At 39.1% G+C, this 27,961-nt stretch overlaps 1 protein-coding gene across 1 annotated transcript in view; it reads right to left on the bottom strand.

The window, feature by feature from the left end:
• Nucleotides 1-27,961, bottom strand: part of RBMS3 (RNA binding motif single stranded interacting protein 3) — a gene marked incomplete at its 3' end in the record, with an annotated part of 434,832 nt that overhangs the window by 61,142 nt on the left and 345,729 nt on the right. The window contains exons 7-9 of the mRNA XM_082289239.1: nt 20,702-20,808; nt 8,841-8,887; nt 1,590-1,686 (exon numbers count right to left, since the gene is read on the bottom strand). Of these exons, the coding sequence (XP_082145365.1) occupies nt 1,590-1,686; nt 8,841-8,887; nt 20,702-20,808 (251 nt within the window). The remainder of the gene's footprint in view (nt 1-1,589; nt 1,687-8,840; nt 8,888-20,701; nt 20,809-27,961) is intronic.

The raw sequence follows: 27,961 nt of genomic DNA, 5'->3' as shown, positions 1-27,961 counted from the left end.
TGTTGATGAAGGAAGTGTTGAGAATTAACTGTATAACAGTGTGCTTCAACCTTTGTATGTGTTTATCAAAGTCTATTTTTTGTTGAAAAGTAAGTTTAGCAAAATATCTTTAGAACTAAAACCAGCACACCCACATGCGAACACCTCTACTGCAACATTTTCTGCTGTGAATCCCCATGAGTTAAAACACACTAGAGCTGGCACATCTTGCTGCTGCTCATTGCTCCCACTCTTGCACCACTGCAGTTCCTTCACTGTGCCAGGGCAAATGCCTTCGGGCTTACACTGCAAACTATCTAAGGAAAATGATACGGGTTAAAAAAAAATAAAAATGAATGGTTTTGGTGCAAACACATGAAATCACAAACTGATGCAATGGTTCAAATCAGAATGGGAAAAGGGAGCAACTGTGAACTGTGGAGCAGTGGTGAAAGTAAGCAGCTGGGTGGCCTGAACTCATTGGCCTGAATAAGGGGGAAGTAGTATGGCTCTTAAGCCAGCTTTGCTACTGAGAAAACGGCATGTGAGCTGCGCTTGTGTATCTCTGGCTTTGACTCTTCTTTGGTGCTGTCATTACTGAAATTTACTGAACTGACCTCATCAAAACAACTTTTGTTTGGCAAGTGCTACATAGCCATCTAAAATAAAATAACACAAAAGTCAAAGAGAATGACAAGAATAATCTCTCTTTGAAAATCAAGTTTAAAGCACAGTTACCCCCCCAGAATCACCTGTAAGCAGTACCGTACCATCAGCAACCCCCCACCCACAACAAACCAACCCTGACGTTAAGAACAACCCACCATGCAGCTTTGTAAGTTTGGGTAGCTTATTTCAGGTAAGACCCAGGGCTGGAAAAGCACCGATGGCACAGGAGAGAAATAACTAAAATTGGAAAATGTATAGAAAATGACCAGCTTCTGTGAAGCAATATGTTCCCAGAGAATGGCTAATAATAAAAGTGTACAATCTGGGTTTGACTTCCATCTCAGAAAGCCAAAACAAGACAATAATTTCCCAGTGGAGATCTGAGAGGGATATGCTGAAAAGAGAAATTCTGAATGATATGGCATGTAGCAGACTAAAGAACGATTTGAGGACACTTATCCTCAAGTAATTTGCTTTGTCAGGGATTATTGTATAAAAATGAGTGCTTTTAAAGGATGCAGTTACTGGAAAAAATACAGCTGAGGTCAAAAGGTCGAAGTATAATGCAGTCAACATAAATTATTAGAAAAAACACTTAAAAAAAAATTTGGCTAATGAAGGGGAGCCAAAATGAGGAAACAGTTCAACAAGAATGACAAGCTTCTGGTGTTGTAAACTGGTAATTAAACAAAATTTTGTTTATCAGAGAAGCTGATTGAAATTAAGAATTACAGTGGCTTTCATTACTGCTGTAAAGAATGTGGGAAACACTTAAAACTCTACCCAATGATACCTGAATACTGCTAGAGAGCCCTTTGTTATAAGCGTGACTCAAGAGTGCAAGCACTTACACAATTTTCTGTGGTATACACTCTGCCTACATCCACATCCAAAACATAATTAACTGGGAAACACAGTAGACAAGCGCAAATCTGACGTACCTGATATGTAGAGACAGGGGAAGCAGCAATGAATGGCGTGATTGATGTCTGTGGAATCATGCGGTTTGTTGGAATACTGTACGGTGAGGAATAAAATCTGCAAACAAAGAACAAAAGCGAGATTTTTTGAACCTTTTGACTACTTAGGCTCTGACTAAATAATTCACTGCCTCCTGGGCAAAGACAAAAAGAGTCTACACAGGTAATTATGTCCATCTATTTCCAAAACCACAATAAAAAAGATGTGATGGCTCCATTGAGCAGATCTTGAAAATGGAAAGGAGGAGGAATATTTACACAAAGCATATTTTTTTCACTTCAACTAGCACAAATATAGAACTTCACAATACAAGAAGCAATTATCTGAAATGCAAAGACAGCTGATTTTCCAGAGTGCTAGCTAGTGAAAGGAAATTTCTTACACGATATTGAAGACAACATTACCGATTTCATTTTTACACAGGCTACTGTTTTCTTTTCATATCCTAGTGCTTCAGTGCTGAGAATAACACATTCTATATACATGCCTGAATTATTTTATTAAGGGGTGGCTACAAAAACTCTGGCTGAAATTTTCATATTCATCTAGGCAGAGAGCAAAACGCTCCTTTCCTGGTGAAATGTATCAGGAATTATGAGGCTAAATGCCCCAGGCAGCACTGAAAATCTCAGATTTACTTGGTTTTATTTCCACTGTTGCATGCTACGAACAGAAGCTGCACAATCTCTTGCTTTATGGTAATAAATGTTATATTCTTTCTCCTTCCCTGTGGGTTAATGATTATTGACAAAATTATCACTTGGAAAATATCACTACTGCTGGATTGAGATAGTACTTAATATGTGTGTGCTTGTAAAGATTTCTGCATTTACCCTCTTTTCAGTTTTAACTGTAAGCCAGAACAATAAAATTGCTTAAAAAAAGAATGTTTGTGGTCTTACAGTTGTCCAAATGCCGGTATTTTGGACTCAGAGAGAAACACTTATGTGCAGTGTTCTTTTGTCTGATTTAAACCTCATGTAGATCCTTCTCATATAGGATGCACCAGTAAGCAACAGAAGATTCTGCAGAGTGAAGTGGACTGCATTCTCTCTCTTTTTATATTTTTTCCCCTCCCTACTCTGAGGCAATCAACAGTAGATTTCCATGAGAGCTATGCAACAGCAACAAAAAAATCATTACTGGTGTTTGTACAAGTGCTCTATTTCCTGATCACCCTGGCATCACAGATTTAGTACTAATCAGTCTAGTTCAGACTGGATGCATTCATTCTTGATGCAGGCTCAAATAACCACCGACTTCAACCAATAGCCTTGGAAAAACAGGCTGATGTCTTTGAATGTTGGGCAGAAACATTCGAAGTTAGGAGGGGAGAGGGAGACAGAGAAGCAATAATTTGTTCTTTCTATTCCAAATCAGATTTTAAAATGCCAAAATCAGCAGGTGGCATCTGAGTGATTTTTTGTTTAATAGAAATATAATGCTATTTTAGGACCATTTATCTGCCCTCACAATGCTCGCACAGAGACTATTTTAAAAATGGGCCTTTGCCCAATTTTATATATATCCTATTATGAGAACTTAGAGGTATTTGTATCTCCATGTTTACACCAAATATTAAGATCACACAACATCATGGGAGAAAGGATTTTTACCACTAGACAGGTTCATCTAAGGCACGAGCACAACGCATATTATCTAACTCCTTTTACAGGGGTCTTCCCCCAGATCAATGTTAACCAGAAATCTCTTGGGCCATGCTCTTGCTAAGTGGATCAACTAAAAAATGTGTGCAGCAGATGAAAACAGTCAATGGCAGACTGACAGAATTTAGTCTATGGGTAAAATGTGGAATGTATAGAAATACATATAAACCTCTTAAGCTAAAAGATAATATAAAACCAGAACTCTTTTGAGAAAACCACACAGTTTTGTTCATTCTGTTCTCATTCTGTTCATAAACCTGGTACTGATGTTGGGCTCACACTCACAACCACATATGAACTGCTTGGACAAAGACAAGTACAGGGAAGAAACAACTTTCCATTTGGAAGTAGTGCTGACTCTTTGGAATAAACTCTCCAATAAATCCTAGCAAATACTAACAAATTTACAGAAAATGTGTGCTAAGCCAAGAACTTGACAGACAGCTTGCCATTTCAGTTTCAGCATAGAGATGCAGTTATCTGAATAGTACATAAGCCTGTAGAATATATACTATGGTAATGTGGAAAATACAGCCCTTCCAACACCCCTGCCAATGCCGTTTATCTGATGCCATTTGGAATGCTCTCAAATAAGCATCAAATAAAACATACTACCAGGACACTCAGCTGTATTGGGAAAATTCATGCACAAGGGCATCAAGGAAGAGACAGGAAGAAACTCTGATGATGCAAATGCAAGAAAATCCAGTCCATATATTTCAGTTTTAATAATAATAATAATAATAATAACAATAATAATAAAATCAAATGTAACAATCTCAGTCACTGCAACAGGCTGTAGAGAAAACATTTTGCAGTCAGGAATCTCTTACATCAAGAGACAAAGGCTTGTCATCCTTCCTCAGTGCCACTTGTGGCCAAAAGGATCTAATACTAAAGGATGGGGATGTCTCTGCCACACGTGAAGTACAGTGGTATGGTGAGGATAGAGGTGTCCTTGCTGGGGACAGGCTCAAGCAGAGCCACACTCAGGTATGGGATGCTCAAGCTACCACACTGCTGGAGTCATTTGCTGCCAGGGCAGGGCTCATTGACAAAGAGGGCTCAACATGCCCTCACCCATGGGACACTGAGGCATCACGCTAAATTCCCTTTACATACAAATGGGCTAATATCCTCATATGTCTGGCATTAAGAGACATGCTGGGGATCTAATAAAAGACAGGGGGAACAAAGAACAAGGGTGGCCTGTTCTGGCACAAACCCTAGAGCATGCCAACAGGATCTGCAGCTGAGGACCTTGCTATATTCAGTCTTAGGCTTTACCTTCTTTTTTTTCTTTAGGCTTAGGGAGAGGTGAAATGAGGTGGAAGATGCATTTGTAAGTTCATTCAAGGGAATAAAGGACTCTCAGTCATCAGAATATCTGCATCAGAAAGAGGAGTGGAAAGAGATATGAATTATACTGGCTTTGACTCATTTTAGATGTATTAAATTATGCCTCCAAGTTTCCTGGCATTGAAGTGCACTAGGTATTTTGAGAGCTGTAGGCTTCGTGGTAGTTGACCTGTGAGCTCTAAGGAGAGCTCTCCAAAAGGCTCAGCTGCATTTTCTGAGAATGCAGTTTGCATCCTAACAATGGTCCGTGAAGTTTCTTGCAGGTGCAAGACAGCGTCCCTGCTCCTCAGCTGCAATTGCAACGCCAGAAGCATAAGCATGCAGGCAGCAAGGGCAAGGCAAAATGGACATTGCCCTTGTATTAAAAATAGACCTTTTCAGCATGTCTAGATTCCATAAGCACAGGGGAAACTCATCACTAGTAGGCAAAAAGATGCTCCTGGAAGTTCCTGAGGGGGGGTTTATAAGGAGCTCAAAAGAACACATTTTTAAGCGCTGTTAGAAAGAAGTGTGTTTCCAGTGCATCATAAGGCACACAGAGGCAGTGCTTTAACAACAGTTTCTGTTGCTTAACAGACAAAGCACATACTCCCCTGCTACACCAACCCTCCCTTCACATTTGGGGACTGCACTATCTGCAGTGTCTGGCCGCTATTTCCCTGCCAAAAAGTAGAAAAAAAATCCATATGGTTCCCATTCTATTGGGGAACATGCAAGCTTCCAGACAGAATCTGCGCAAGAGCAAGATCCTATTTGCACTGTAATAAACACCATTTGCTCATGCCTCGTGCCTGCGGGCAGTACTGAAAAAGTTAGATTCATAAATAGTATCCTGGGGCTCACATAATGTAAGAGTATTACCAAGCATTATCAAGGCAGCAATTTTCTGTTGCAACAAGGCACACAGTCAGATGTTTGAGTTGGAAAAGACCTATCTGCACATTGAGCCCATTGGCCAGCAAATGCACAAAATAGTCCCCCAGATATGAGATACTAAACTGATACAGTACATTGCAACCTTAGTCAAATGGCCAGGAGGACTCTAGCCTCAGGAACATTTTAAATGAGCTTCCTTACAGTGCAAGTACAAGTGCTCTATCCTGTTCTTTGTATGAGTGCATAAAACCATTGAAACAATGTTAATGCCACAAACTGAAAAATCAATAGCATATTACAACAGGCACACTACTCCCCAAAATAAAACCTGAGTATCTTGGTAAACACAATTCAGAAAAGGCTGATTATAAAACAAAAAAAAAGGTGCAGAGAGGTTGCCAAGTGAAAAGAGCTTATCTACTGAAGTGTGTGCTTACCATATCTTCAGTACCTCATACTGCAATGCTATGGTACACTACGGGCTGGATTCTCTACTACATTATACCAGTTTTATGCTGATGTAACTCCACTAGATGCTTAAACAGAGCTATATGGGCATAAAAACAATATAATGAAATGGAGAATCAAGCTTTACAATGTAATAGACTCAGAAGAAAATAATCTATTCCTTAGTGGAGAAAAAATCGTAGTCATTTTTAGTGAAAGCCTCTCTCTCACTCTCTTTTGTTTTATTCCTGCTATAGATTTTCAAGGCAAATATGTAGTTATATGGTAATAAAAGTGATAGTACGACACCATGAACAGTAAGAACCTACCTTTTCATTTGGAAACAAGAGTCCAGATTCTTCCCTGAGGTTTGGTTATGGCCCAACTCCAAACCCAATATAATCCATGCCTCTTAAAGCACTACGAATTTTAAGTACTACCCCATGACACCTGCAGAGACATGTTTCTCTAGTAGGCTTCCATCCTCCACATAATCCTGTGTGGACTTAGCAACTTAGATGCATCCAGATGCATCTATCAACCCTATAAAGAACTCTAGTAAATGTCAGCACGTGCAGTTAATATTTTTTTAAAAATTTTGTTTGTAATTCATACCTCTTCTGAATTACTACATTGACTTGGTATCTTTACATTTCCCATCCCCAGCGTCAGTTCACTAAGTGTCACACTGGTGACCCCAGCTGAATGCTACAAGGAAAAGGCCTTTGTTTTACAGATCTTTGGGTGACACTGAGCCATGCAAACCTTACTGGCTAAGCCCACATGACTGACAAAGTATTCTGCACCTTTTTAGGCACAGGGTGGGTGTGGGCACAGCAACAGCTTTTTGCTCACTTCCACACTGCCCTCCTCGTGAGGAAGATGCTCCTTTGCTGAGTTAACCTGTGTTACTTCATAGAGCTTAAGAGCCTTTAAGTCTCTCTCACCACGGCCATACACTGATGCCTGTGTCTTGTGTCAGCGAGCAACAGATCACACTTACACATTTCACAAGCAAAGCACCAAGGTGCTCCCAGACTTCACTAAAATAAAACTCCTGAGTTAGATTTTCACTGTACCTGTAAGTAAAGAGGCTTATGAAAACCAGAAAAAAAGTTAAAACTACAGGATATGTAGAGATTACTATGTGAATGCCTGGGAAGATAAAAATCCTGTGGGACCAAAAGGGTCCTGGTGATCCTCATGATACTGCACACAATCAAGATCTCACCACAAGAGCATTTTGAATGATGGTTTAGTCCTGGTAAAACTGAAAATATTTTTACACTTTAGAAAGAAGACATATGTCAAAGTGTCACTCTCATTGTCACTCTCTTAGAGAGATATCTAGTACTGTAATTTAATTTATTTCTTGCCTTAAAAATAAAAGAATATTTTTAAAAACTGCAGAGCTGAAATTCTCCATTGGGTACAATTTCTTTACCCAATGATCAGCGACAGTATGTTCAAACAAATGAGTGACCAAACCACCTGAGCACCCTGAACACCATGGGTACTCTTTGATATAAATAACGTCTGATTCTGAGATAAGATTCAAGAAAAATTATTCTTGAATTAAAATTGTATTAGTCTCGAAGGATCCTTCAAGCTACAGTTTCCAAAACATTCACACAACCTACATGCAGGAATTTCTATGAAAAAAAGAGCTAGTTGTCCACATGAAACACTGGTGGATTATGAACCAGTGATGTTTTTATTTATGGACTATAATGTTTTACCAGCTGAGAAGTATGACAATAGAGAAGAATGACTCATTTGGAGGTCAGAACAAGGAGACAGAAGCAGAGGATTCTGAAATCACAACTACAAAACAAACTCTCTATTCTTCTGTGTTTGGCCTCTTCCTCCACAACACAGGAATATCACGAGTCCTACAAAATTACTGCATTTAAAGGGAAATTAGGCAAAACAGACTGAATATTACTATTGATTTTTTTTTTTAAACTACTAGGAATGTTAGGGTGTTTTCCTAAATGCTTCAGCTAGCAGTGACCTAACAAATATTTAACAAATAAACCCATCCTTATCTATATCAATAAATTCTCCGCTTCAGCTGGAGAACACAGGTGGAAGTATGCATGGAATTTAATAATCATATCATACATCTCTCTGATCAAAGAGTGACTGTCGAAGAGTTCAGGGCTGAACTCTCTGCCTCTCTTCAAATTGTTGTTAACCTAGCTGAAAAGAGAGCTAAATTTCAAGGATGTTTTTTCTAGCTTATGAAATAATTGGAAATGTAATCATGCAGGTAAATAATATGTTGATGTAATTTCACAGCACAACTTGAGATAAAATTGCAATTCCTTGTGTCAGCAAATGGTAGCTGAGAAATAAAGAAGAGTGCTGCATTTTACCCTTAAATCCCATCTGCTTACACACTAATTTAAGGCTTTCTCCTTATCTGGCATTTTTATTCAGACAATGCCATGGAAGCCAGCCAGCCTACAGAAAGAACCCCAGATGAAGTAACAGCTCTGTTATCCAAAATACGTTGGAATCTTCAATGGCTATTTTAACAAAAGCCATCAGTAAAGGGAATCTTTACTGGTTCCCACCTCATGACAGAGAGAGATTAAAAAGACATCTACTGACATTTGCCAAATAGTGATGGAAACTATTAGGAAAAACAACTTCCCATTCAAATGGATACTGCAAACAAGAAGGCATAAAAAGAAAAGGAAAAGTAAAAGAAGAACTTGACAATATGGCATTATACACTTCAGACAAAATATGACTGAGTGGATTTGCTTTTCAAAAAGTTTCACCACAGAAAGAGAAAACAGAAGATGACATTCAAAATAATTTTTAAAAAGACGTAAGAAAACATGCATTCCTTACCCATTCTGTATAGCAGCTGTTGGATCGTAAGTCAAAGCCATGCCAGCCTGCATATAGTTAGGGAAGAAAAACAGATTTTTACTATTACTGCAGGAAAAGAGAGAAAAAAAAAAAAAAAAAGAAAGACATGAAACATATTCTAAGCCAATATGAATAAAAACTGAATGCAACTTAAATAGAAATCTAAATTCTCTGATGGCCCAAAGCAGCATGGACAGATTGGGTACCTCCCCTGCGTGAGAGATCACTGAGAAACAGATCTGTTCAGTCTGTTGGCTGTCATCTTTCCATAACATTTAGGGCAAATGGTGTTTTTGTTGCTCCAGTATCAATTAATAACTCCAATCAATGCCTTTACAGCTGATTACTCACTATAACAAGACAGGCCCAAATCCTGCTGTTGCCTGTGAGATAGGTGGTTGGTAAATACTCCAAAGCCAACTTCATGAGAGCTTCACAGGAAGGAGTCTCATCTTTCCTACAAAGGTCACACCCGCATGACCCCGCCAACCATTTCCCTGGGGTGAAACTCATACTTAGAGTTAATTCATTACCATGAGACAAGAAACAAAAAATGGGCTGTGAAGCAGAAAAGCCTGAGCTTTCAAATGAGGCTTTTAAAATACTTCAGAGGTCTGGACAGCAGAAAAATTTGTTAATGTGTTACACAGAGCTTTTCAACTGCCATTTACCACCAGGCAGACCGTGACCTGTGCAAAAGGATTTGGCAGTGTTAAAACATTGTCCAGTTAACAACTGTCATCACTGCCACCATTATCAGACATATCCACAGGTACCACAGAAAAGGCAGTGAGAGAGCAGGGCTGGAGACAGAATTTAGCACTCCACCTTATGCTCCAAGATAGCAGGCAGGGTCATGCAAGAAAGACCTTTTCTTCCCCCTGCATTTACTTAAAGACATGCATTTGCTTTGACTTTTTCCCTTCCTTATCGATTCTCATCCCTCCCTTTGTGAAATGCTTTCCAATGTAAGACATTACCAATGTAAGAGATGGGAAGAAGTTGTCCTTTGTGCAGGGTTACAAGCATAGGGGAGAGGAACCCTATTGCTCAAGGTGGTGCTCTCCCTGTGGGAGCAGCTGAAAAACCGCCATGGCACCATCCCACCCCCAAGGCACTGTATTTCTCTTCATTTTTCATACACATCCTATGCTTGCTGCCTGAGACAGGCAGCATTTTCTTCAAGGACAGATGCTTTACCAACCACGTGGCATGGTCTGTGCTCCTGCTGGGAGCTTTTCATGCCCCTAAAGCCATCTACCAAAGTACTTTTGAATAATGGCATCTGCCCCCTTCCAGATGGCTGCGCAGACAGGTCAGGAAAGTGTTTGGGCTTGGCTGGTTCCCAGGCAGGCAGGTGAGCAGCCAGGGTAAATGTACTGGTGACGAGCAGGCAGAGTAGCAGGCAGCAGTCCTGGAAGAGCCGGGTTAGCCCAGCAGCTGCAAACTGCTCTAGGAGGAGATGGTCCAGGTTTCCAGAGGCCAAAAACAGTTTCTGATCTGAAAGGCCAGGCTTCCTGCTACTTTATGTCGCCAAAAAAAAGGTTCGTGTCCTTATTAAATTTGTGTATTTTTCTTATTCTTTTAAGCAGATGCTAGGGCAAATGTTTTGCTTTATGAAAATGCCACTGTTTTAATAAAATATGTAGTCTCTCCCAAGCAAAGGATCATTCAGAAGACTAAGTCCAAGTGCATGTTGCTATTTTTAAAAGAAGTATTGATTTCATACAAAGAAAAATAAAATGGCTATTTCTGCAAGTTTAAAATGTCAGAGAGCTGAATTTATGGTGACCTAAACCACTACTTTTGATGTAGAAAATCATCATCCGTTACTTTACTTGGTTTAATATTCTTATGTCTTATTCACGCTCAGCATATTATATTGTTTAGTAAGGTTGCATATTTACTAATGGAAATGTATAAATTTCAAAACAAAAGAAAAAAGGAAACTTCAATATCATAAGCTTTTTGTCTGCAATACATTTTTGAGGAAACATGTTGTCTTGTTTTCCTTTTTCTTTTCAACATCTATAAAATTTGTTACTGCTCTCTTTTTGTATTCCTGCACTGGTGAAAACAAATAGTATGTACAAGCCCTAGAGGGACAAAAAAATTAATTCTAACAATTTTTAAAAAAATACTGGTTAAAATAACTTAAGATATTCCCTATAAATCTAGGTGTTAACATTTTAACACCTCATCACACATCTACTCAAGACTGAGAGGAAAAAAAAAAAAAATTCTTTGGAAAGGACAGAGCCAAGCTTTCTAAATTAAGGAGTTTCTAGATCTAGTCACCCTTAGAGTTGCTGGATCAGAGTTCACTATATCCCACAGCTTGCATTAGTGACCTGGAGACAAAATAGCAATAAGGGAGGTAGGTCTGGGAGGAAAAGTGGAAATAAAAAACTGGTACTATTTTGGTTTCTTTGACATAAGTAAGAATGAAGGTGCAGAAATGACAACCTGCAGCAGCTCTTTCACTGCAGCCCTAATGATGTTTGCTGTTCATGTGAGACCTGCAAACCCACATTTGTGTTCCTTTCAGTTCCTTATCTCATGGATATTTGAGCACATGGCCATGGCATGGACACTCATCTCACCCTCCAACCCCAACACACCCCAGACCTGTGTGTGGGTCCATGCAGACAAACTGCACAAACGCAGTTCTCTGCACTGGTATTAAGAACGGGGGACCCAGCTGTGTGCCTGAAGAGTACAAAATCTGTAAGGCTAGACACTCATCTCCTCCTTATCCACGTTCCATATCCATACTGCATGGAGACAGATTACCAGAATCTGTTCAAGTACTTCAGCAGTGACCACTATAAATATCACCACCACATTTACCAGTAAATGAAAAGTTTCACATTAGACAAACAGGACACAGCATGTGGCAATATGTGCATATGGTAACCACCTACAGTTGGCCCCAGTAATATTGCTAATATCCCCCATTGCTGCAGAGCCTTAAACAGCTGCTATTTCAAATAGCTGCTAACACAGGACTATTTACTTCTTTCTCATCAAGTTGTACAATTCCTCTGTACAAAATTATGCTGGCTGGAAGCCCAGGAGTGGCAACACTTAGCCTGGACCAGTCAAAGATTTATGGTCTGAAGCATCCTCATTCGTCAGGAATAAAAACTGATGAGCAATAATAACTTACTGGAAAATTGTCTGAACTTTCCTCCACAGCAGACAAACAGGAATTCCAAAAATACCAAATGCAGAATATTAGGGTTGGCCTCAAGACTCCCATGTGAGAGAGGTCTAGCTATTCTGTCAAAATCAGAATTGAATATAGCCATCATAGGGCTTAAAACAGGCTGAACTATACCAAGATTGATGCCTCTATAGCAGCCCTCTGCTGTGCTGAGAGACTGTTTTCTTCCAGGCCTTTTCATTCACTGGCTTGCTCCTGTTTCAGTAGAAGGAGAGGGGCTTATTCTTTCTTCTCACAGTGACATCTCTTGATAAAATGGCACCTGAGGGAGTGGCACTGATGATGGAATGCTTCTTTAGCAAAGTATTTGTCAGAAAAATCTTCTATTAAGTAACAACTGAACCACACAATTTTCATGCCACTCAGCCAGATAATGGACATAGACTCAGCTATGGAATGAAAACACACGATGCAAAACTCGGAAGAGCTGTTGACTCCATTGAAGGCAGAGAGGCCCTGAAGAGAGACCTTGACAATTTAGAAAACTTGGTAATCACCAACCATATCAAGCTAAACAAGGGAAAGTGCTGGATTCTGCACATGGGATGGGGTGGCCCTGGATGTATGGACAGACTGGGGAATGAGATGCTGGAAAGCAGTTCTGTAGAAAGGGACCTGGGGGTTCTGATGGCAACCTGAATCTGAGTCAGCAGTGCCCTGGCAGCCAGGAGGGCCAACCCTGTCCAGGGGGGCATCAGGCACAGCATCACCAGCCAGGCAAGGAAGGGGATTGTCCCGCTCTGCTCTGCACTGGGGCGGCCTCACCTCGAGTGCTGGGGGCAGTTTTGGGCTCCAAAATATAAGAAAGATATTGAGGTGTTAGTGAAGGTGAAGGGCCTTGAGGGCAAGCTGGATGGAGCGTGGCTGAGGTCACTTGGTCTGTTCAGTCTGGAGAAGGGGAGACTGAGAGGAGACCTCATTGCAGTCTGCAACTTCCTTATGAGGGGAAGAGGAGGGACAGGCACTGATCTCTTCTCTCTAGGATAGGACCCAAGGGAATGGCCTGAAGCTGAGTCAGGGAGGTTTAGGTTAAACATTAGAAAAAGGTTTTTCACCCAGAGAGTGGTCAGGCACTGAACAGACTCCCCAGGGAAGTGGTCACAGCACCAAGCCTGACAGAGTTCAAGAAGCATTTGGACAATACTCTCAGGCACATGGTGTGACTCCTGGGCAGGGTCAGGGGTTGGACTCGGTGATCCTTATGGGTCCCTTCCAAATCAACACAATCTGTGATTCTGTGAAAATTCTGCACCTCAGCATTTCAATATGCAATTGCTTAAAGTAATCAAAAAAAAGGATAGCTGCTTTCAGTCACATAATGGAAATAAAGATCATTCTTAATAACTACTGGTCTGTTCAGAAAGTCAGATGACATAGAAATTAATCTGTTTGTTAAAATATTGATTTTTTTAAAAGATTACTTATCTCTTCTTTTTACCAAAGTGTCTGAACTTAGGGACATGAGGAAGGAATTAAAGTTTTTGCTATTTTTTGCTACAGTTTTCTAACTCTTGACATCAGTGAAAGAGATACTAAAACCAAGAGATTCAGTCTGCACCTGTCTTTAAATTTAAGCTCTTTCATTCAATAAAGAGCAGAAAATATCAAAAAGCCTCTGGAAAGCAAGAGTTTCCCTAGAAGTTTGAAGGCCTTTTGTTCAACACTTTACTGTGACAATTTTTCCATGGGCGAAGACAAGGTGTTCTGCTTCTGGTTTGGTTATTTTTTTTCCCCCTCTCTGTTATGATTTGAACATAAATGAGCAGATCTTCAACATCATGTAAAATAAAGTGGGTTTATTATTTCTCTACCCAACCCCCGTGATGTCTCACAAGAACACTTATCAGTGCAGTATCTGTATTCCAGCAAACATGAATACCTATAAATGACCAATTTCTTCTGTGCATCTTCTGTGCAGCCCAGCATCTTCTGTGTTGCTGGGAAGCTGCTTTCATGAACAACTTCACCATCATATCACCATCTACTCTCTGTGTACACGCCTTTACGACACTGCATGCAAAAGTTCACCATAATACCGACCTGCTACAGAGATGTGCTACACCTCCTCCTCAGAGGTGAAACTTCCACATTATCTCCTCAAACCTGCCCTGGCCAGCCTCTGCCTAGTGCTGGAGCACCTCTGCAAGGCAAGGCTGCTGCCACTGCAGGATCTCGTACTGCGCAGGAGACCACAGTCCCACTGGAAAAAATTGGAGAGACCTACAAATTAAACAGGGGTGAAATCCATGGATGTGGGGAGTTTTCCCCCTGGATTTCTCCTGCTTAAGCTGAGATTTGGAAAGGTAAGGTTGTACACTTGGACTTAAGGGACTTCTGTGGTGAACTGATGTGGGAGTTAGACTAAAAGATGTTTGTCTTCTCCATCTCCACTGACTCATACCTTCACCCTTTCCCACTGGAGGACTGCCATCCCAGGGCATGCTCTTGGCTACTACAGTGGAATCAATTGAAATTTCGACACTCAGATTCCTGTACTTGTTTTGTTTCCATTGCTAATATCTGCCAGGCATCACAACACAAGGATCTCTTGTGCCCTGACAGCAGATACCCTTATTGAAATGCTTTGATGGAAGAAGAAAGAGTAGGGGAAAGAAATCATCAACCCAAATGAGATTAATGGGAAATACTGATTTAATAAAACAAGCTCAGTCACCAGTAAAGTTAACTTGGCAGAATTCCTTTCTTTGATTATTTAGCAGTTCTGTCAGAAATATTCAACATTATTAGAAAGGCTTCTGAATTTAATTGTGAATAAACCCCCATCTTTGCTTTTTAGAGAAGGAGAAATCTAGAATGCAAATGTGACACCTCTTAGATATAGAGACGCATATGAAAGAAATGGAGCATTTCCCAGTGATGTGTGCTCCTTAAGCAGCTGCAGATTCTGAGGAAAACAGTGGTTGTGGAGAGAAAAATATATAATATTGATGTTAAACTTGGGAAGTGATTCATGAATCTCAGAATATCAGAGGCTGCACTGATAAACACAATAACAAGTTCAGATATCCAAATGAATGACAAGAAACCCTTTTGTCCCACAGAACTGGAATAAAAGTCTGACATACACAGCTTCTGTTCTTGGGATTGAGTCACTTTCTTCCCACTTCAATTTATCTGGTTAGTTAAAATGTAAGTGCTGAAGTCTACAAAAATTGAAAAGAAAAATAAAAACCAACAAAAGAGAAATAATATAATATAATATAATACAATATAATATAATACAATATTTCTCTTTCCACAGCCAGCCCATACATTTAACCTTGTCATCTTCAGGTCTATGAACCATTTGCTCTTGGGGATCTGGCATACCCATTTTGCCATCAGTGTGATCCAGTGTTATGTCAGCTGTGTGTTACATCTGCACACTAGATGTGTGTGCTACAGTGAGTTGGCTTGCAGCACTCCTGGTATCTGTTGGGGATACAGCAGAAAAAGGTATGTCCTTTCCCTGTCTCCAACATTTGTTTATTCTGTCTAAGAAAACACTGTTATAGCAGCAGAATTTGGAGGAAAACCCAGCTTCAGGAAAATCTCCAGGGCAAATGGCATGACATTTTTCACCAGAGAAGGAAATTTGAAGCCAAAATGAAAACAAAGAAAACTGATCTCTAAGAACAGGTACACTGCTGATTCTGTTTTAACTATACCATGGGCCTTTTAAAATCCTGATTGCAGTGACAGTGATTGGTTTAAAATATTTCTAAGTACTTTATAAGCTCAAAATCCAAATTAGTCTTTGGTATTTGTGCCACTGAGGCATCTTTTCAAAATGTTGCCCACAGTGACAGCACCTTGTGTCATTATTCCAGATATTTTCAATTACTGGTCAATTATCTTTTGCCCTTCTCTTTCTCCCTCTGCTTGGGCTTTCTTCAGGTTCAACACCTCTCTTTGCTAAACTAAGCTTTTGTTGAAAACAAGCATGCAAATTGCCAGTGTTTAACTTACAGGCATACTAAATATATATAGTAAATGTCTTTGTGGATGGTTTACATATGAGGGTACTACTGCTTGTCTGGACAGAACAGGGAATTGCCTTTCACAGCGAACAAAAGTTACTTGTCCAGGTATAAAATACATCTGTCCTAGACACTCGGGATTATGGAACACAACTAAGTAGTACCTATCTCCTTGGAAGCATAAAAACAATCCATGTCTGAGCTAAAAATAGGCCTGGCACAGAACTACTAATCATTTCCAAATGCATCTGCTGGTAAAGAAGGGACCATTGGCACCAAGATCAACTGCTTCAGCCCTTCACTGGTACTGACTTTACAAAAAAATTGGTGTGTGTCTCAAATTACCTACTGCATGTTTTTCTCTCTAAATTACTGTTTGCATTAGGCAAAGTTGTAATGATTAGTGGATAAAAAGACAGTTACAAAAGCAACATTCCCCAACTACCAGGTCATCTTATTTTTTTAAGAAAGAATTAAAAACATGTTTAATTCTTTAGGTATTCCATGAACTAAGCTTGAAAGAAAACAGAGGAGAAAGGGGTAAGGAGGAAGAGAAGAAAGGGAAGGAAAGGAGGGTAACCTCTTGGCTCTTTAGAAATAAAAAATGTAACTCAGATTACGATGCACAAAAAGCAATCAATAGAAGTATTATTAGTGACAATTATTGAATATTATTATAGACATCAGACCAAATTCAATGACAAGGGGATTGCATTCAATGGTGCATCTCACTGTTGTGATGCATGCACCAATACTGTAAGGGTGATATTCCCTTATAAGACAATGCAACTATTTCAATAGCCCAAATTTTACAGAAACTTGCAAAAGAAATATCAAAGAGTTCAAAATACTGTGACTATAATAAAAAATCTTAATCACTTTGGGCTGACCAGATGTAGAAAAGCTACAGTTTCTAAAACTGTAAACAGTAATAAACTTCAGGAAGATTTCTCCCTGTCTACCAGGTAATTTTCAAATAAACCTGGTCTTAAATACATGTACCAAAAGACATTATTTCTGAATAAGCATAACAAAGTTTCATTAAATCTGCAATAGAAGATTATGTTGCAAAATTCATGTTGCAGTTTTTAATCCAATCTGATCTCATTTTGTGACTACACTTGATTCCCTGGGTACATTTTTGACTAAAACATTTTGGGGGAGTTATATCACCCACCTCTAGACTTGTCAGTTGCAATTTAGAGGTAAACTGAATAAAATATTTTATAGACAGAATTTGAATATGATTATGCTCTATCACTATTTCAATTCAATCTTGTCAGGTTAAGTTTCACAACAGAATGCCTAATTAAAACAGTGTGAGGAGAAACTAGCCCAAAAAAGTAATTACTGAACTTAGTGCAGAAATTGTCAGAATTTTACTGCAAATATTTCCAACACTTGCAGGTTTCACTGTACATTTATTGCACCTGTCTATTAGATGCCTAATTTGACAGCCTTATACAAAGCCATCACTAATATAAGCACTCGGCTCTGTAGTCCAGAACTGGTCAACCATCACAAACACTCAATTAAATGTCTCAGTAAATCTGCTGAACATTTCCAAACAAGAGTGTAAGTATAAGGACTAGAAAGCACTATTCAAGATCTGGCATTCTTCACTGGTTACAGATGGCCAAGCAACCAAGCACCAAACCCACCCTCCCAGACCTCCCAAAAAGCCCTAGAGAAATTCAGTATATTCCTAAAGACTTTACTTTAAAAGGGATGTCAATTTAACAGCCAATGAAAGTATTTCTATATGGTTAAGAAGGAAACTACAAAGATATATGACAGGAATAAGATTTTCTATTGCATTCTGCAGCATGATCTGACAACTTTATAAAAAAAAAAGAAATCCTGTCTTACAAAATTCCATAGAAGCTCTTCATAAAAGAGAGAAAAACCTCTGAGAACAGCATGACCAGAGAGGTAACACTGCAGCAAACCTGCTCCTCCCCACTAAATCTCCTGCCATTCCCTCCCTGCAGCAGAGTACTGGGCACAGCTGTTTGTCTCTACTTTGCACACTCAAGTTTGAGGCCAGTGACAGAACTGTTGGCGTCATTTCTCTGGGATCTGCCTTTCTGAGAAATAATCCTCATGCACGCTCAGTGCTAATGCTGGTTAAACCTCAGATGTTTTAGAAATGCCCTTCATGAAAGTATTCAACAATGCAAAGGCACAAAATACATCTTGGTCTAGATACCACAGGATTTGGCCAGGGTGGAAATACTAAGGGAGGAATCTCTTGGATGCTGTTTCAATACTTTTCTTTGGGGAAGAAACCAAGAAAAAGCAGAGGTGTAGGGAATATTTCCAGATCCCATTTGTCATCAGAACTACAACACTTGTCATATATCAGTTATTTTTCACTACTCACTGCCTCCTCTTTTAAAAAGGAATTAGAAGAAATTAAAACTGACAGGAATAACTGTAGGAAGGTTACTCAAGTGCTGCTACCTAAAGAACAACTGAATGGTAGATCGTTTTTAGAACAAGACTGTTACAGGACAAAGAGTTAGAAAACTCCTTTTGCATATACAATATAAAAGTAATTATAAAGAAAGATTTTACATTGGAAATAAGAAAATTAACAGTAGGGAAGAAATTCAGTAAATGAGGGACCCTAAAAGAGAACAAGCATTCTTGTCTTTTATGCTCCGAGTAATAAATATCCAAAGTGCAGCAAGCTATTAAGCAGATGCTAGTAAACAGAGAAAATCTGAGAAAATCTAACCTGAAATATCTCTGAGTTTGTATCTTTACAATCTTTTCATGTTTGCACTTTATACCATGACAACAGCTCTGTAGTGACTGTGATCAACAACAAGGAATGACGTCTTCCAGCACTGAAAATCAGTTCTTAAGTGTTGATACTACAAACACACCAGCCACACCCTGCCTCTAGGTCACCAGGATATCACTGGGCTTAACAGGCACTACTCCACTAGCAGCAAATGAACTACACAAGATGCAATAAGCTGATGCCCTGAGGCCACAGGCATAATGGTGGCTTGCTGGCTTTAACTTTATATTCTCTTTTTTTATTGATTTGAACTGAAGGAAGTATAAAACAGTAGAGATAATAGCTATGATGGTATTTACTTTTTAAACAGGGATTTAGACATCTTTAAAATATGGACTGTTGACCTTATTGAGGGTTTATTATTGTCTCCTATATATAGACCTTTGTTTTGCAAGCTCTGTGTATGCTGACCTGAGTCTATTGCTTGAAGTACTTCTTGGGCACTTGCTCTTCAGTAGATCCCTAATATGACAAACCATAATGGCTCCTGAGAAGACAGCTCCATTTTTTCAGACATACAGCATAAGAGACTGCAGTGAGCCTTTGGAGACTTCTGCAATGTCCTTTGGCAAATGTGTCTGCCACACTGGGGTTTTCAGCCCACCGAGATAAAAATGGACCATTGCTGTTGGAACAGTGTAGAACAACCATGGGATGGTGGGAGAAATTTCTACAGGTTCAAAAGGACTTTCTGTTTGTTTTAGGAGCTCACCAATAGTGCTGGAGTACATATGTCATAAACTAATGGTCTGAAAAGTATCAGCTAAAAATATCAAGTATTTACAAAAAAGCAGAAATACTCTCAAAACATGTAACTCAGAAACACCAAATAATTTTCTCTTTTTTTTTTTTTTTTTAGTTTGCCTTGTAAAATTGAAGTAAACATACCAACATCCCCCCAAAAAAAGAGATCCCCCACCTCCCAACTTGTATTCTAGAGGAGCACAATTGCACAACATACTTTTTTTCCTTGAAATCTCAATCACAAACACAAAGGATAACTGTTTAGGATAGAAATACTTGCAAGTCCTTCAGCCTTCATAGCTATCATGATGCATAAGAAGGCACTATGATCAAATCTCCCTTATTTATTCAAGTCTTTTCTCGATAACAAAATTCATAAACAGTAAACAAACTCTTGAAGAGTCAAAAAAATGCCTTTCTTATTTCACCCAAATTTGGAGTCACTTCACATAAAAGAACACAGAGAAGAAACTCCAGTAACAGACTACTTGAAGCAGAGCAGAGGGCAACCATTAGATTACTTTATTTTAAAACTCTGTATACATGATGCAGCTGAGCCTACTGTAAACTGCTTTGTCTTGAACAGAACGAGGAGCTCAGCTCAGATAAGCTTGCAGAAAACTTCTACATGGACCCTACATCTGGATGCGTAAGTACATCTCTCTCTTTCAGAACAGGTCTCACATTCCCTAAGGATCTTCTACCACCAGGAACTAGATGGAGAAAATAACATTGTTGAGTTGCTTCAGTGTAAATTGATTTGGTTTTTAAAAGGTACACCTCGGTTGCTGACGGCTCACCAGGAAGAGAATCCTTGGCTCAGGTCCGCCTGCAGAGCACTCACAGTGGGACCAGGCTGTGCACAGCTCCACACCAAGCTTGGAAATTCTCCTTTCCTGCAACTTTACACTCTGCACATTATCATAAACCTCCGTCTCCCCACTGCTTACATAGCTTTTTCTGTACAAACCTATTGCATTTTTTCTGCAATCTGATTTCTTCACAGCCTGAAAGGTAGACCTCCAGGTCTGCCGCTGACTTCTGCCAAACCCCAGGAAAATAATTGCTACGTGGCACTTACCTCTCCTTCTCTGGGCCACGGCCTTCCATTCTGTGTGTATTTGCTTTGATTCTGGCGCTTCTTTTGCCCTCCATCAGCAAATTTGCACAGCAAAGGCTCAGTGGGGGCTGTGAAGACAAGAAATCCAGTCTATATTAGCATCCCCCCCGAAGAAAGTGATTATACCAGCAACAGTAGTGCTTTGTAATACTGATCTTTTGAAGTAAAATCTTGCCTTCTGCAGATATTTTTTGCCTCTTTTAGCCTTGACTCCACTGGCAGCTGTTCTTATTAACTAAGCTTCAAAAAATATATACTGGCAACCCTTAAAAGAATTTAGCAAATATTGTTGAAAAAATAATCAGCCTACGCAGGATGTTAAGTTGCTGTAGTGGAACAGTATAGTCAGGCATTAGTTCCAGCTAAGTTAGACACGTATTCATGACCAGCATTAGTTCTAGGATAAACACTGCTTTACTAAAGCAGCTTTCTGTTTTTATTGCAAAAACTTTGCAAGAACCTGTTTAAGGAATAAGTGTTCTCACTACTTTGGTGTTTCTCAGCATCCAGTCCTTTAAAAATCGGACTAAACAGAATAAAATAGAGACTTTTGCCAAGTCCAGTCAGCTTTCTTTTCCTCTTAACTCCTCTTTTAAGCAAGTTGGCAGCTGAGAAAACCCTCTTCCTCTCCAAGTGAGATCTGGAGTGTGTGAATACAATAGTCGGGGGGGGGGGGGGGGGGGGGGGGGAGAGTCCCAGGAAGAAAGGATAATCACAGCACTGCACACCCCCAAAGGCAGCCCACAATAGGGCCCCCTAGAGAAGAAATTAACACACATCAAACGGCCACAACAGGAAGGGAACTTGGTGTCTTGGGATCTCTTCCCATCTACCCAGCTTTTAACAGCCTCCTAGAATATTTTTTTTAACCAAAACTTTATTTGTTCTGCTGGTGGGAGCTTGTTTCTGCTGCTTCATCCTTAAAAGGGGGGCCGAATTCTACCCACTTAGGTGTATGTTAGAGCTGTGCTTTATTGCCTGCATCAGCAGAGAAGTAAAACAATATTTGCCTGGTTGAAAGAAATCTAAAAATCGTGTGTCACATTTGAGTCTTATCAGGAATTTTTGAGTTCCCAGGCATGATAAGTCTGTAATTAATTAACCAAGAGTTTTGATGGAAAAACCAAGAAGTCTGGTTTTTTTCCTTCCCATTTCCTGTTTCTGGGAGGCTAGAAATGTTGAAAGAACACAACTGCAGGGATATGAAGAAAATGTTTGGGTAGGGGGGCAAATCAAGTTGCCAACTTATTTATTTGTAATAAAAATTATGATTTGGTTAAGGGATAAGTTCATGTGGTATTAAAACTAGCTAACCTCCACCAACCTCCTAGTTATAGACAATTCAAAATGTGTCAGAAAGTGTAGATTAGAACTTTGATCACTTAAAAACTGCAACCAAGAAACAATGCACGTAGAGAATCTCACATCAAAAGCACAATTGCTCATTGGGACAGCGTCACTTTGGCCACTTTTGAAGTTATAACAGCTTTGTTTTTTCATTACCATTTTACCAGCCTAGTAATTTCCAAGGTCACTAGAAACTGAACTGCAGGGAACAATCCATTATTGGCAGAAAGCTTGACTGTGTGACCCCAGAGGTCCTTCCCCACCTCCAACTTCGATTATTGTATCAGATTTTTGTAGAAGCAATGCTCAGCCAACCATTTTAAATTTAAAATAATGAAGGTTTAAAAGCATCCAGGTGGCTATGGAGATTCTTTCTGCAGATGGAGAGATTTTACAGGGCTGATTGCCCTGCACTTTCCCTGGTTTTACTCTGTGGCCCGATGCTGCATGATTTCAGAGTGGTTACTTAGCATTCACTTTGATGTGATTGTGAGGGAGGAGCAGGTGCTAAGCCAGCATTAGAGAAAGACCTATTAAACATCACATACAAAGCTTCAAAAGCTTTTTGTTTTAAGCACTGAACAACTACCAAGCAACATATGATACCATTAGGAGGACCATGCAAAAACCATCTGCACACTGGATATTGACACATGCCATGATCATCAGCTAATGAACACATGTGGTATTAGCCCATGCACTGTGATGTGGTTTAACAAGCTAGGAAATCTACACATCCTCTCTATATTAGCCAACAACAAATAGGAAGCTGTTACCATTTCTGGAATTCCCCTAGCCAGCATTACCATCTGACAACCTCATATTTGTTAATTAGTGGCTTCCTAAAGTTGGTTGAGATTGAACAGAGCTACCAAACAACTTTACTAACCCCATCTAGAAAAAAACGTGAAAAAATATTGCATAGACTTTTCAGGAGGTTGGAAAGAAGGTGGAAAAGGACAATGCTCTACACAGGCAAGTTTCTGCATGGGAGGTTATATTCCTCCATGACAAACTGAGGGTAATTCTGTGGAAAAGTCAGTCTGTGCTGACCAACATTAAAAGAAGTAAAAAGTTCAAAACAAAATGTTCTGACAGGAAGACAGAGCCCATATAAATTTTGGGTTGAGGGTTTTCAGGGTTTTGTTTTGGATTTTTTCCGTCCACAGGCATGTAACATCAAACAAGACAGAAAATTATCTTAACTGATGAAGTGGTGTAGGTCCTAATGGTTTACACCTGGAAAAAATTATGGTAACCAACCTCAAAATATATCTATATATAAAACCCTGAATTAGTAATCTCTCTTCTTTCAGGACATAAGACAGCCTTGGGAGTTCAAAGATGTTGCTCTAAGTACACAGAAGAATTCAAGTGTTGGTTTGCTTCAGCCCTCTTAAAATGCCTTGTAAGAAAGGTCCTCTAGGCTTTCCAAGATCAGATGCACCCAAATATTTGGCATTAGTACCATCATTCTTACTAGTCAAATACAGAGCAACAGAAGATACTAGGAAGAGCACATCCCACTCCACCATGCGAGCATAATTATTTCTTAGTAGAATTCTTTTTTAATGGTTTCATTAAATTTCCAAAATGCTTTAAAAATAATAAATTCAATTCAGACAACAAAAAGATCACAATTAGGTAGTATTGTTATAAATTCAAGAAAGAAAATATTTAGGAACTATCAAACAATATCAACATTAGATGAATAATATTTATGGGTTGCAGTAGAAATGGTATATTTCACCCTAAGTACTTCAGAAGGGGGGGAAACGAAAAAAAGAATATTTAAAATTTTTCTGTTTCTTTTCTTTTCCATTCCATGCAGACAGTCTTCAATTTATGGACTACATTTTTACTTTTCTCCTTTTCCTCTGTATGAACACACTGACTGAAAATAAATGCCTGTGTCTCTGCCTCTTCTCTCACCTTTTGTACTGCTGACTTAATAGAAAATGTAATTTGGATATCTGTAGATGTTCACATTTTGAAGTGATAAGCAGATCTTTTTGTATGGTTCTTGACATCCTCTAAGTTTTAAGCATATGTGGTATTTTGAAGCATATCTGGAAAATCTACTGTTGCTATTTTCCTGTCAAAAAAGTGAGAATTGATTCACTTGAAACAAATTTCAGGCTATTCCATCCTGATAAACTCTTAGAGATAGAAGGCACTGCTCTTTCATTGACTTCTACCTGACAGCAACAAACACAAATATCGAGAATAAATAACTGCTTTAACCTGAACAAGGTTCATTAAGCCATAACCCATTTTTCAAGGCAAAGATTTAAATGCTTGATGCAGTTCCCAGCCAAAGCCTTCTCTAGTTAATAAGACATAAATAGCCCTGAACTTGGCTTTGAGTCTTGAGAAGGAAGTGGAATCAAATTGATAGGGCTTCTAAACAGCATTTGCCAAGATATTCAGGGCTGCCTTAGGAGAGGGCAGTAGCTGCTAGTGTTCAAATTCTGTTCCCATGGAAGTCAATGGCTAAAACCCTATCTCACTTCAGTCAGGCTCTGAATTTACTCTAAGAGTTCAGTGGAGGTGAAAGAGAGAGACTGGTTTTATGTCAATCAAGCCTGTCGATATTGTTGGAGTTCCCTCAGGAGATCAGCTTCTCATGCTCTGCTACTTTAGATGGACAGATTGTGCAGACAAACAGCACAGAACTGCCAAAAGGCTGTTAGTATCACCAAAAGCAACACTGGTACTTAAATAGCACAAAAAGTTCAGAACGAAGGAGAAGGGGTAACAGTGCCCCCTTCTCGAATCTGGCAGCCTCTAAGAAATGTTCCAACTCAGGAAGGGAATTTCAATTAAATTGGAGAATTCAACAAAATAAAGCAAACTTCTAACTAATTCTGAATACATAATTTCCATATTCTTTCATTCATCGGAAGGCAGATACACTTGAGCTTCTGCATGTGCAAAAATGTATATATTCATGAGCATGTGCTTCATAAAGGAAGATGAAAGCTGTCATTTGCATTTGGTGAATCTTTTTCATTATTTCAGGTGCCCTGAAACTTTTACTGTCTTAAGAGTTACTGAGAAAAGCTTGTTCCCCACTGTCATATAGCATCATCTGTCCAGCAATGGCAAGAATTACATATAGAAAAAGCAGTAACAGGACATTTTCATGCATTTTAGCTGCTTTTACTACAAATATTTTTGAAGACACAGTATTTTTCAGCATGTCAGGAAGAGTTTAATCTCTTCTTATTTTTTGCAACAATGAAAGTAACATTTTCAGTAGACAGCCTAGAAACATGTACATTGCAAACACTCATGTGGGTCTTTAGCCACCTCTATTTTGTTAATGTGAAGAAAAATAATTAGAAAGTCATTGGTATGACAATGAATGGTCAGTGCACAATCAATGATCTTTTTCAAAGTATGTTTTAATGAGAAAGTTGGATTAATTTCTTTTTCAGCCTTGGCAAATCCTCCTCCACAATAAAAAACTGTGCACAGTAATAACTGAGTTCACAATTAGACTAAACATTCATACTGATCAAGCTCTGATAACTATTTTCATTCCTAACTGCCTTCCAAATTTTAAGTATTTTGGTAACATTTTCATGTGCAAATCACACAGAACATCTGATTGAAACACCCATGTAAGAACCAACCTCTTTGTCTGCTACACATCAAACATTTGTAGTCATTAAGAAAAACTTCACCTTATGGTAACATCAAAGCCATTTTGTAAGGAGACATTATTTCACAGTAGACATGAGAGATACAAAAGCTGTAGAGCAAGGCAGGACACAGCAAGTTTAAGTTTTGATTCTATATCTGGGCTCAGATGGATGTACCCAGCAGGACTGTGGTATTTACCGAGCCTGCAGAGTTTATTTACAAAATGAATTTTGTTGTTGTAAGCTTTGAAAATGCAGAAGTTCCAGGACCCCATCAATAGAGTCACACTCTGCTCTAGTGAGTCCACTGGCTTCTAGGAAAGCTCTGCCACGCAATACTTTTTCATCCCAAAGTCATAAATAAACAAAACTTGAACTTCAATGAAGATTATAAAGCAAAACCATAGCTATTCTGCTCTTGGGAAATGAAGAACTACAAAAGATGGTACATGACAGAAAAGGACATGTAAGGACAAAGTGTTAGCTGAGTAAGGGAACTATAAATAATGTGGCAAATAAGCACTTCATCCAACCCTGCATGGAGTTGTTGTTAAAGGCCAGAGTAATAGATTTTGTCCCTGAATTCCATGATACAGGATGAGGTGTCACTTGGCAGACCCTAATGTATAGAAGAGTTAGCTTTCAAAAAAGGTGAAGCCATATACAGCATGTCATAGAATTATAGAATATCCTGATTTGGAAGGGACCCGCTAGGATCATCAAAGTCTAGCTCCTGGTCCTGCACAGAACAGCCCCAAGAGCCCCACCATGAATCTGAGAGTGTTGTCCGAATGCTTCTTGAAATCTGTCAGGCTTGGTGCTGTGACCACTTCCCTGGGGAGCCTGTTCCAGTGCTCAACCACCCTTGGGGTGAAAAATATTTTCCTAATACCCAGCCTAGACCTCCCCTGACTCAGCTTCAGGCCACTCCCTTGCATCCTGTCACTGGTTACTACAGAGGAGAGCTCAGTGCCTGTCCCTCCTCTTCCCCTCATGAGGAAGTTTTAACTGCAATATCACCCCTCAGTCTCCTCCAGACTGAACAGACCAAGTGACCTCAGCCACTCCTCATTTGGCTTCCCCTACAGGCCTTTCACCATCTTTGCAGATTTAGCCAGTATTTTACAGTTCAACTGAACTACATGATATTAATTGGATTTGCACAGGTGATTATGAAAGCAAAACAATGACTTACCATTGCATTTTAGTTTCTATAACACATCACTTTCACAATGTAATTATACAAATTGGGGGAACAGCTAATAGAAAAGGACACCAAGGAGAAAAAAATATGCAGCAAATATCTATTTGGGTAATCAAGAAAGTGATTTACTTCTGATAAACTGTATCACAGCTTAAGTAATTATCTCTTGTTCATCTCTTTGTCTTAAAAGATGGGAGGCAACCCTTTCATCTTTTTGTATAATAATTATTTTTAAAGAGCAAGAACATATTAGAAAAGAAAAATAAATCTCAGAAGAGAAATGTGTCAAGCACAAAGTTAGGACTTCTATCCTGTGAAACAGAAATTACTTAGAGCAGGTGGAACAGGTAATCATATGTGTATGTTGGAGAAACACCATGGCAACTTGGAAGTGTGGTCCAGATCTTGTTGCAATCAATCTAAACACTCAAGCTACTACATGGAAAACTTCTGCTTAATCATATTGTTGCCGAAATGCCCATAAATATTTGTTAGAGCAGACCAGAAAGTAGAGTCGCCTATGGGAAACTGCAACATTCATTTTACAGTCTGTTTTTTTAAAAAAAACCCTACTTTCCTTTTAAATTTTCAACAGAAGAGCAGACTGGGACTGCCAGATTCAGGCCTATTTAAGTGCTCCATTCCAATCTGCTGATAAGGAGGAGCTGTTGTAAAGGTTATAGAAACAGATGCTTCAACATAGTATGAAAAGTTAAATCAATCAAAATAGCAAAACTGAGATGCAGTATTAAAATCATGCTGAAAAGTTGTAATATGATGGTCTGTTTTTATTTTACCAAACTCCATTTCTCAAACAACTTTAGTGCTGGTCTCTGTTGGAGAGAATGAATGCATGGTGAGCAAATCCAGAACAGAATTAAGAATTTTATTAATTAACTTTATTAATTATTAAATAATTATAAAATAAGCTGCACTTTAACATTGAATTCTGCCTTTATTTTAGACAAACGGCCTGAATCAGAGCTCACAGAAATTAAACATTCTCTCTGAATCCAAAGCCAC

Source organism: Coloeus monedula, assembly GCF_965178545.1.
Source record: "Coloeus monedula genome assembly, chromosome: 1".
NCBI classification, from domain to species: Eukaryota; Metazoa; Chordata; class Aves; order Passeriformes; family Corvidae; genus Coloeus; species Coloeus monedula.
This window is presented reverse-complemented; position numbering and strand designations above follow the sequence as displayed.